Source organism: Abrus precatorius, unplaced genomic scaffold, assembly GCF_003935025.1.
Source record: "Abrus precatorius isolate BTA unplaced genomic scaffold, Abrus_2018 Scaffold8, whole genome shotgun sequence".
In the NCBI taxonomy this organism is placed as follows: domain Eukaryota; kingdom Viridiplantae; phylum Streptophyta; class Magnoliopsida; order Fabales; family Fabaceae; genus Abrus; species Abrus precatorius.
In genome coordinates this window covers 10,859,842-10,872,701 of record NW_020874428.1, presented here as the reverse complement: position 1 = coordinate 10,872,701, position 12,860 = coordinate 10,859,842, and the positions used below count along the sequence as shown (strand labels likewise).

The 12,860-nt window shown below is 27.1% G+C and overlaps 1 protein-coding gene across 1 annotated transcript; it reads right to left on the bottom strand.

Moving 5' to 3' along the window:
- Window positions 1-3,986: 3,986 nt before the first annotated feature.
- On the bottom strand, window positions 3,987-4,373 carry LOC113848382 (E3 ubiquitin-protein ligase ATL23-like). Its single transcript, XM_027477868.1, has one exon. The coding sequence runs from the start codon at window positions 4,371-4,373 to the stop codon at window positions 3,987-3,989; it is 387 nt and encodes a 128-aa protein (XP_027333669.1).
- Window positions 4,374-12,860: the final 8,487 nt, after the last annotated feature.

The window sequence follows — 12,860 nt, the reverse complement described above, 5'->3', positions numbered from 1 at the left end:
AATCAATTAACTTGTACTGATGGTAATAATCTCCAGTTCAAGAATTTTAAGTATGTAATTGAATTAAATATTTAAAGACAGAGTTTTGTCATTTATAATAATCTTATATAATTCAAGAAACTTCTTCTGAAAAACATTTATAATTAAACTAAAAAATCTTGTACTGATGCTAGAGTTTATTTGTAGAAGATATGGTTATTTTATATAAGAGACATAGTGTTTTGCAATTTTTAATTATAAATGTAATTAGTTAATACGACAAGCGAACACGTTTATGTTAATGAATACAAATTAAAGAAAATATCATTCTTTTAATGATCGACACACTAAACTTTATATACAGTAAGTTTTCATTAAAAATAATAAAATATTATAAAATTTAATATATTAATAACATTAAGTGTTACACTTTTTAATTAAAATATTATTTTTAACATTTTTTTAATGTGTGTTATTGAGCAGATATTTAAAAAATGAAATAGAAACATGTCTAAAATTGAAAATTAAGCAACACCGTGTGCGAGAAAGAAAACTCAAGTTAAGAAAATAATAAAAGCTAATATAAAAGTAAGGTAATGTTTAAACATGTCTCCTTCCAAAAGCAGGAAATGATCGTAAAACTCGTTCAAAAACTACAATACTTATATGTTATAAATGACATATTAACTACGGTTGCGTAAGTATTTTGAATATAACTAAACTATAGAAATATAGATTTAACATATCTAAATTTCAATTGTAAAAAACATTTTTAATAATAAAAAAACATAGACATTTCAAACTTTTATATTTTAAAAAGTCAAAAACTTATTTATAGATATTCGATATTGATAAGAAAAATTAATAAAAATAAAAAATAATTAAAAAAACTAACTAAAAAATATTAGTTTAATTTGATAAATACAAATGCATGTCACTAAATTAAAAGGATAGGTAACGGTATGAATAAAAATACATGTAGAGATCATTCTATTATATTAATAAAACCCATTATTTATCATATAAAAACGAATAAAAAACTTAAAAGAAAAAATGAAGCCTAAATTGAAAAAAAAAAGTGTCGTATCAAAACTATTCAACCTCTCACTAAATTTACGCCAACCCCTCAATTCTTCATGGATACTTGAATAAACCTATTGAGTAGTTTAATTTAAAAATTAAAATGTTATAAACTATTTAAATAGATTTTTAAATTTTAGAAAATGTTTTATATACATAAACACATATTTCATCATAAAAATAATTTTAATTTTAATTAATATTTATAATTATACACTTGATCCAAATAAACACATTTTTTCCTCTGAAAAACATAATTCACTATTTTTTTAAGGTGTCATCGTAGTTCTTTCGATGAAGAAAAAGGAACACTCGGTTGAGATGAGAATGTCATAAACATTTAATATTCATTTATTTTCCGTGTCATGTCATTCGGGGTATGGTTTTTATGAAGTTATGAGCAATTCTGAGCAGCAAAAAATAGTGTTGTTCTATTTATCTTTCCACTTGTCCAAATACACATGAAAGGAGTTTATTGAAGACAAAATAAAATCTCTCGAGAAAGCGGTCTTCATTATCATGCATATGAATGAAATATTTACAAAATGATATCCGTTTATCGTTATTATTATTTTAATACTGTGATAAGGCAAACAAATTTTTCCTATTTAGAACCAATTTATCTTCATGAAAAGTGAAGAAATTTATTCACCCATCTGGTTGATGCCAAACCATATATGGGAGAGAAAAACTAGGAGACAATTTTGTAGTTGTTTACTTGTAATGGGAAACGGAATTAGGTGAAATCAAAAAGAAAATTTGCTTTTAAATATAGTACAGTCAAAATTGCGCTTTAATATGAAAACATATGAGAATCACGTTGGCTTTGCAATACAAACAAAGCTTACACAGGTTGTCGTAATTGTCTTTCTTCAAGTTTCTTACAAAAGTTTTCGTGCTAAGAAGGATTACTCAAGGTAATGTTTAAATTAATTTATGTATATTAATGTTCCCAAAACATCTTTTAATTCCCAAAAAAATTAAATATGTCACTTGAGTTTTTTATTTTGTTAGTATTAAAACATGAAGCACAATCAATTACTATTTAAAATTGTTTTTAACTTTTTTTTTTGTCTTGAGCATTTGTGAAACTTTATCAAGTTTAGTCTTGAGTGTATAAATCCATCGTAGTGCTATATTAACCAGAGCATGTTTCACTGCTCATTAAATTGAATATCTGCTAAAATTTCATAACAAGAGTTTAAGTCATGGGATAACAATTTCCTTAATAGTCACTAACAATAAAATATCATCATTCAGACCAATAATTCTTTGATTTTGAGTAAATTGATTAATATAGTTAATATCGGTATATAATAGTCAATCATTATTTGACAAAATATATTCACAGGGCTCATAACTCCTGTATTCCATAACCGTAAGTTCCAAGGCAGTATAATAATATAGCTATGCTAATGTGGTAGGGATAATTTTTTTTAAGGGGTGCCCGTAATTATGCACTGGTTTTTCAATTCAGTTAAAATATAAAAGAAAATGTTAAATCAATGCATAAAAACTACAAATTCTATATAGCGACAGTGTACGAGATTAAATCATGTTTGAAAAATGATAATTGCTAGTGACAGAGTAGGAGATCAAAATGATCTCTTTTTATCTTCTATAAAGGTTATCTCGTTTTACTCACTTTCCTTGACTAAAACGGCTAGGTTGTGAGAAGGGGCCATGTGAAGAACCATTGCAATTTGCATGAGAAGTATTTCCAGCTGGAAAGTGGGTTAATTGAATGGTACTTTTGACTGGAAAAATTAATTCAAGGCTGACAAGCAGGGTAACTTTGTGTTATGGAATGTCAGCAGTTATTTGCTCTCTTATACGGTTAATTCCCCTAAAATTTGAGCTGAGGTGCGATCTATCACCATCTCTGATGCTACGTTGGACCAATTACACATCCGTGGGGTTCATCTCTTCCCCATGTATGACTATACATTTGCCAAGTCCATGAACCACCAGATGCCACCGATGCACGTTGGGGACCCGTTCATTGGATTATTTCGTTAGGAACTGTTCAACCCGTGACGTGGCGCCACCACACTATGCAATGAATGAACTTGCCTCAATCAACCATCACAATGCCATACCAACCCCAACCCCCCAATTACCCCACACCTCTCTCATTAATTATGAGTAGTAGTAGTAGTAATTCATTACTCGTTTCCATTCACAGATATTTTTAGCCCACGGCCATTCCCTAATTTTTAGGCTTCTATTTTCGTATTCCGTTAAAATTTTAAACTAAAACACACTTTCTCTTTCTTCCTCTTCTTCTTCTTTTTATAAAAAAGGGTTAGATTAAAACGAGAAAAAAATCACTTAGCAGCTGGCATCTAGTTGTTGTGAGGAATCCAAAACCACTTTCTCTTTCTGGGTAACTCTTTTTTCTCCATCTGAGTGTAGGAAATAATGAAAAGATGAGTCAAGGGAATGAAAAACACATGAACCGTTCAATTCACGATCCCATCCACCCATCCATCCATCCATCTCCACTTTCTTCAACGAACCAGGAAAAACGTATCGCGGTCCGTGGATCTACGTGATAGCGTGAATCGCCCGCTCTTCTTTTCAGTTATTTTGCCTCCACATCCCCGTTACCTTTCACACACACTCTCATCCAATAAAAAGTGAAAAATCACTTTTTAGAAATTAAAAAAAAAGGGAAATTCTGGAATGCTTCCGAAAACAAACACGTCGGTCACTAAACTCCTAATCAACAAACAGCAACAAATGAAAACAAAATATTAAACTCGAACCAGCAAAATATAAAAGAAAAAGGCACGGCTCTGCTCCCCTGCTTCATTGAACACTGATCGAACAATGTGAGCATCCACAACAGGCAAAAGAAATACTATAGGCGGCACACGAGACATAAGTAACTGTACAACAGTGAAGAGTTTGGTTGGGTTGAGTGTTCAGCATGGATTTTGAGAGGGAGTGAAAAGGAGAGGGTCGAGTTTGGTTCTACAAACGGGGCAGAGAGGGTGCTTGGAGAGCCAGGCATCAGCGCATTCCAAATGGAAGCCGTGGTTGCAACCGGGAACCACTCGTGCGGGTTGCTCGATCCCGATCTCCTCCAGGCAAACGGCGCATTCGGTTCCCAAGACAAGCTCTTTTCCGGTAATTTTGGGCAACTTATCGAGCTCGGAAGGGGAGAGGCCCTTTTCGGAGACGGGCTTAGCCGGTAACGTGGGTTGGGTGTGGTGAGTGGTGGCGTACCAGAGAAGGCACATGTAGACGATGAAAACTGCGCTCATGCCGAGGCAGGGCAAGAAAAGGGCGAGGAGGACGGAATCGAGCATGTCCAGTTTGGGAGGGTGAAGAGATGAAATGATCGTTAATGTGGCGGTGGAGGAGATCGGTGGGAGTGGGAGTGGGAGTGGGAGATGCAGAGCATATCGCGGGATAAGTAAGGTGGTTGAGGAAGGGATCTGATCCTGGGTTTGAGAGCTTGTGAGTGTGACGTTGAATCAGAATGGGTAGCTAAGTAGATAGGTTGATTATTGAGTGTGGAAATGGAAGAGAATAGAAGGGAAGGGAATGATTGGGTTGGTTTGCATTTGGCCTTTGCTTGTGAGTGAGAGGATGGGATGGGGGTGCGGTTTATAAGTTTTGGCGTGATCGTGTTTCGTATCTCACAAGGAAATCCCTCAAACTTCCTTCACTGTCCCCTCTCGCCTCTTCTTTACACCCTCTACCAAGCCTTTATTTTTGGAATGCAAATGGGTTGGATTTCTACCGATACCACGCCACAGTATCCATTTTTATGCTTCAGTTTTAATGAAGAACAAATTATAGTCAATATTTTTTTAAAGGTTTATCAATTTTTATTTCATCATCTTTTTTTTTATCTTGTATAAATCGCTCTTGAAATAACGTAACATCCTAATATTTCTTTATTACATTAAATACAAAGGTTAGATGCAATATCATAAATGCTATTACTTAAAAGTACTAACAACAAGTATCATACTATATTTATATTTTATGCTTATATAAATCATTCTGATTTTTTATGCAGTTATAAAAATCAAGAGAGATTAAATTAATGTTAAAAAAATATCATATAAAAATTTCTTAAATTTCATGTAGTGAATATAATTTATCCATTAAAAAATAATCTTTAATCTATTTTTATGTTTACATAATTAACAATTTTGACTAGTATATTTATAATATTGGATTCTTAAATTTATTTTTGAATATCTAACAAGTATAGGAGCTATTACTATTTTTTGAAAATTTATCATCACCCATTAAAAAAACAAGAGAAAACAATTAATTTAAGTAATGATATAACATCGCATATCCTTCTTATGAAATTATATGAATCATGGAAAGTTAAAATAACGCATTTTTGTTTTAAGTGTTTAAATTTTCTTTTCTTTTTCAAATTAACTATGCATATTTTTTACAATTATAAATGTTTTCCTTTAATTTATACTTTTAAATTTTCACCTAAATTATTTACATTATATTCAAATTTTTAATTAATTTTTTACTTTACCTAAATTTAAATGAAAATTCATATAATTTACATGAAACGTGTTATTTTAAGTTAGAAAACAAACGCACCGAATGACTTAATTATATCTATTGGTACTTGAATGAACCGGACTCAAAACATTTTATTTTGATGCACCATTTGAGTTTAGAATTTGTTTTAATGCACTTATTTATTTGATTGAATTGAAAAGAAATGTTAAGTTTTGGAGAAAAAATTTAAAATTATTTTCTCTTTCTAATTTCGAAATATGTTCACTCAACTTAAACTCTTGAATCAATAAAGGTATTGAATTTTAGTAGTGTAGTCACAGACCGACACACGCACACATATAGTAGCGTTCCTTATTTGTTAATCTTATTATCATGACATCCTTTGTGGTCTATTTATGACTGAGGATAGCACAAGTATCATTGAGCCTGTAGGGGATGATAATATCATACCTCAGGATCAGTGGTTACAGTAACAGTGGTCGCACACGAGCGAGGGAATATCTGCATCTGATTCTTATATTTCGTTGGATTTAAATTGGAAAGACGAGATTAAGAAAGAAAGGTGGGGTTACCAGAGGCTATGTTATGTTTCGCCCCGTCTGCGAAGCAAAAGGCACTTTTGTTTGTATTTCTTCTTCCAGTCGTGCTACGGATCCACCTTGTCCAACTTCTTTTGTATGTGTTGCCATTATATTTTTTAATACATTATAATCAGTTCAAATTTACTCCTAAGCATAACATTATGAATATATTTTGTCAAATAAAATTCATATAATTTTATAATTTTTAATATTTTATTATGATTAACAAAAACTATATATTTAAAAGAATGTGTTATAAAAAATGCTGGAGACATTTATCTTCTTTCTTTGGGTTAAGATAAGATGGGGCCCTCAACTTTACCAAATTAGACGTATCTATTCTCCTATGTACTTTCTTTTTCGTGTCCAAGTGTGTGATTGAGTTATTTCATTTTGTATTTGGAAGAGTTGATAATCAAAGCCCAACATTTTGTTGTGAGAAGTTATAGAAAAAGAAAATTCTTTTGGATTGTTCTTAACGATATGTTCGGAAGTTAGATTTAAAAAATTCATATTAATTTATCATGTTATTTTTATTTAAAAAACTTATAAAATAAATAATATTAATTAAAAATTTAAAATATGCTATCTTCTATTTTGTTCTTTGAAAACTTAATTCTCAAGGACACTTCAAGTCAAAACCCAGCATACAATTAGGATATGTGGCTTTTTCAAAAGCTTTTATGTTGCATCTATTTTGAAAAAAGAAGGCCAGTGGATTAATTTAACATTTACAAATACAAACATATAATATGTGAATAAACATATGATCATAAGTCATAGTGGACAAATAAAGAAGATTCATTATTCTACATCAACAGTCAATGATTATATCTATATCTAGCTCATTATTTCACTTTACCTAAAGTTTATTTCACAACCTAATAATATTTGTATTTACATATTCATTAAATTGAAACATTAATTCCTTCCAAATCTACGTTACAAATTTTGAACAGTTTTACTTTGATCTTTTATGATTAAGACATTTTTAGTATATTAAAGAAAAACTATCGATAAATAAAAACCACGTGAAAAGTCTTCACAAAGAGAAACTTTTTCTTTTTTTTGGTATTTTATAATGCCTATTTCCGTAACGGTTAGTATTCTTAAATTGAATTTTTTATTTAAAAATACAATAAAAATAATTACATATATTAAGTTCATATTAGGTATCATTGGTATTTTCTGTCATTAACCATAAAAAACATATACTCTTAAAATTTTATTTTTTTATAGAAAAAAGTTTTTATTTGTCAACATGTAAAAAAAAAAAAGTTCAAAGATCAAAGTTGCACAAGTAGGGAAGGTCAACGTAGCAGAAGTTGACCTAAGTTGCTACTTGCACCCAGGTATAGCGTATGCCTAATTCGGACCACCCTGTTTCGCCGCTTAATGACAATAATGTCACCAATCTCAGCCCCAAAAAAGTGAAAGCCACTCTTTTAGTTATTTTCAACGATGTTTTCAAACACGTTAAAAAATATACTTTGTTTGGGGGTGAAAAATACATTAAAAAATATACAAATATAAATTAATATAAAATTTCTAATTAATAGTGTTAAGAGTAAATTCGAATTTGTGATTATTTAAACCTAAATGCACGTTAAGAAAACCTAAAATAAAGATAATCAAAAGCACATTCGAACATGTAGTCAAACAACCGATAGCAAAGTGAACAACTACAGTTTAAGTGGATATTGAAAATAAATAGAATTTATTTTGAAAGTGACGTTAATAACGTTAATTATTCTTACTTGAAAGAAGGTTAGAAAATTATATTGGATTCAAGTATCAGTGTATTTATAATATGATACTAATTTATTTTCTTAATCATATCAATACTTGTATGAAAACATTCCAAAATGTATTATTTCTCTTTTACAAGAGTTTTTTCATACAAGTATTAAAGGAGGCTAAGAGCCCAGAATTTTCAACTATTCTTTTAAAATATAGACACAAAATTTAAAATCGTTCTCTTAATTTTTTTTTAAAAAATTATTTTAAGTATTCAATTTTTGTAACGTCAATTATTTGGCAGCATCTTTTAGAATATAACATAATAATCTCTTAAACATTCAACGTATGAAAATTTGGTTAAAAATTAATAAATATTTTTTTTACTATAAAGCATGTTAAAAGTATATTGAAATTACAATAAAATATATTAATAATGTTTTTTAGGATTAATTATAATGTATTGATATTGTAAAAAAAATTACATTATTAAACTTTTGTAATAATTAATTAAAAAATTATATTTATGATATATTTTTATCATTTAAGAAAATAGACTTTTTACACTAACAACACACTATAACTAAACTCTATTTTTAATTTTCAAATAATACTTTTGAGATATTCGTAAATATTTGTCAAGTTTAAATTATGCTCCGTCTATTTCATATTAAATGTTATTTGAGCACCTTTTAAAATATCAAAAAATATAATTATTTCTAAATAATATCTTTATTTATTAAGAATATTTTAAACTAATTAACTATTAAAAATTTAAAATTAATTATCACTTAACTGTCGTAATAATTTCAGTATTTTTAATAGAAATATTTAAAAAACCTAATTTATTTTATTATAATAATTAATAAAACTAATTATTTTAAAAATATATACATTAGTACTAGGTGCATTTAACATGAGACAGAAAGAATAATTGTATGAGTTAAATTAATTTTTCGGAATTTTGGTTATGCGGTGTGAGTCAGAGTCGTGTCAGTTTTTGACTTCGCAGATCCCTTTTGTTGGTCTTTGGTGTAATGTTTTCCCCCATACTCTCCGATCAACAGTGTGAAGGATGGTCAGGTTCGTTTGACGTTTCTCTTTCAGCAATGCTTTCCCTAATGGTAATTATTAGGGATTTTGATTTGGTTTTGATGCGAGGAGATAAAAAGCTTTCGTCTTCGTTTCTTCAATGTTATCATTATTTGATGAATCTCGGAGTAATATAAAGACGGTAACATTGAAAATATACAAGACTTTAAAATGAAATTTCACTATCCTCGAATGAATAAAAAACAATAATTTTATTCTTTAATATTACAAATTTAATCATTAATTTATTATCATAATTAATGTATAACTTTATTAAGTTAAAGTAAAAAATTTCTCTCTTTTTTTTAAAGTCTCTTAACTAATTGTGTGTGATTTTTAATTTTTTAAATGTATTAAATATCTTTGTTTTTTATATTATGTAAAAAAAAATTAAGGTCAAAGATCACAAATGTTTCAAATGTAAAGATCTCAAAATTAATTTTTATTTGTGATTTATAGACGCCGTTAAATCCGAAAAGATTTGGTACAGATAAAGTTTAAATATAAAACTTCATAATAAATAAATCGATTACACACGTGATGTAACGAGAAATTATTATTCATTGGCTTGTTTTTTTTATTAATAAGAACTATTAAATTACTATTTTCATATAAATATATCATGTTTATTGATTACACCGGTGAATATAATGAAAAATTACGTTCTTTTTACTTAATTTTTTTATTATTAAAAATAATTAAATTATTTTTTATATGAGTATATGCTGTTTACAATAAATTTTAAATATAAAATAATTTAGAAAATTTTTTTTTATAAAATTTGTATTTTACAATACTAAGATTTGAAAAGAGAAAATTTTGAGATTTTTAATTTTAAGTGAAAATTGATGTTTTAATTCACAAGTTTTAAAATAGGTTTAAAATAATTATATTAATTTAATTTTAAAAATTTTGAATAGATAAAAAAAGTGAGTTTTAAATAAAAAATATTAATGACAAGAGTATTTTTTTTTAATTTTAAAAATTAAGAAAAGACACATAATTATAAACTTTTAAAAGGGTCAAATCAAACCTTAAAAAGTGTTCTATATTAGATAAGTAAGTTATTCTCTAACCTTAAATTTAAAAGTCAAGACATATTTAACTTAATGTCTTCTCATCCATTTTTAATCCTAATTGTATATTATTTTTTTATATACAAAGCTTATTAAATGTTTTATATTATTTTTATAATAATTTTTTCTATTACATCGCTCATCTTGTCACCGTATTTTTTTAATTTGAAAAAAAGTTATATATATTTATTATACAAATATCATTTCTCTTGTTGAATAGTAAAATTGCGTGTATAGAGGTAACTAAGAAGGTGAGTACTTCTAAAATAGATAAATAAATATTGATGATATTAATATATTGACTAAAAAACAAAATCATAAATAATAAAAAACAAAATAATAAATAATTTAAATAAATTTAAATAAAATGACTTAAAATGAGTATATCAGATCGATCTCTAGAAATTTTTTGAAGTTGTTCCAACGTCTTTCATATTATCATTTGTATAATATTGGATATAGACGATGATGATTAGAGGCTACATTCGGGGGACAAGATTACTACTCCACTAGTGACTTTGTTTCATCGTCTGAACCCATTCTTGGCAGATTGTGGATGCAGAAAAGCAACAGCAATTCGTATTCCTTCGGTGATCCTCTAAACTTTGCGTTGCTATATGTGTACAGTACTTATGTTTATGGCATATTCTTCTCCAGCCGCAAATTTTTCTTTCATTAACTTTTTTGTCTGTCAACTTTCACTAGCTTCTTGTTGGACATTGATGCTTGAACGCTTCCCACTATAAGCGGACACACGATTGAGTTCTTGTGAAACAAGTTATACATGCAAGTGTAAACGCATTACCCATAATCTTAAAATATTTGGTCATTTGAAAACCGCCTTTACTTTTACTAGATTCACATATTTGTTTTTCACCAATTGACTTAGAATACGTTCAGAGGGCCTAACATCAAAACTTGCAGAAGATATTTTATGTTCCATACATTAGATTTATTTTGGAATATCAATTCTATCACTTGCAAATTGCAACAATGCTTGCATCCACCTCCTATTATTATTATTTTATACTCGTGCGGTAATTTCTGACATTCCATTGAAGCCAATGGAATATGGCATGTATTTAAGTAATCCGCTTTACCCATGCAGATGTGTTACCTTTCTATGTAAGTGGATTCCTTTGGTCAAATTCGAGCTCCTCCACTTGCCAATGAGGGGATAAGGGCCGTTTTGATCCATCAATTTTTGCTACTTGCTAGGAGTGTGGACTTTCTTTAATACTGTGTACAAGCAGAAATACCGTGGGCACAGTTAGTAGGGTCAAAGAATTTGTTTACGGTGATTTCACTAACTAACAACGATCAAATTTGATTGAAATGGGAAACTAAAAAAAAATAAATTTCTGTGACTTAATTTAGATATAATTTATTTTAGCATATCTTATTAAAAAAATGATATTACTGATTTAAATAATAATTTAAATTTATTTTAAAATCATTAATTTTAACTTGTTATATTAATAAAAATTATATGAATTGATTTAAATAATTTATTTCTTAATTTTACAAGTATTATTTATTTACTTATTTTTTATCTAATAAAATATATTATTAATTATTAATAAAAAATAGAGAAAATAGAAAGACAAGAGAAAAATAAAATTAATGTATTGGAGTCTTAATCGTGTGGGAAAAATAAGTTGTCTTTTTTCAAAAGAATGGAAGATTAAAAATGTTATAAAATATTAGTAGTTAATTTTTTTAAAACTAAACACTTCTTTAAATAACTTTTGAAAATCTAACTTTAAAATTAAAAATTCTTTTTATTTTGACTATGCTACGTTTGACAAAAATAGTGTATAATTTTTTTAAGAGTTTGTAATTTTTAAAATTTCACTTTTTAAAATTTATCTAATATTTAAATTAACATTTAACTTTTAAAAATTAACTAATAATATTTTTATTATTTATTTTCTTAAAAAATAATTAACCTATTACATAAACTCATGTACATACGCTAATGTTATTATCTTTTATTCTTTTCACATTCAGAACAATTTATTCTTTTTTTTGGTCACTTCTGTTCAAATATATTTTGTATTAAATATATATGTATATATATATATATATATATATATATGACAAAAAATATTTTTATATATAATTATTTAATTAATTGATTATAAATAAATAAAATAAATAATAACTAATTTTAGTATTGTGTTAACATAATATTATATATTTTTTAAATTTTTATCATAAATTAGCTAATTGCACTGTTAAACCTACGTTAAGCCTGCAGTGTACATAGGCTTAGATGTGTTGACTTAAAAATATTACTAACATATGTGTTAAGCTACATTTTCTTATTGTAACTAGTTTAACGTTTATCTTTTTTAAATTTTATTTTAAATTATAGATACAAAAGTTATTAATTAATTTTTATTATCTTATAAAACATTTAAAAATTTTCATGAATACTTATGTTTATATTTATGAAAATTATTATTTAATATTTTATAGTTATAAAGTTGAATTAAAATAACTTTTAAAAAATTATTATTAAAAATAATTTATATATATATTTATATATATATATATATTAATAATAATTGTGCAATACACAGGTTAGTATCTAGTTAGCCTAAATATATAGCATACAAGTCCAATAATACTTCCAAAATGGAACTCACCATTTGCGTATAAGCCGTATGCCAATAAAATTAACTGCGTCATAACATTTAAATAATATATTTATTAAAGATAATATATGATCAACTTTAAAGATATAATTAAATGTTGCATTCGTTAAATATAATATATTTATTACATAAAATTCAAATACATA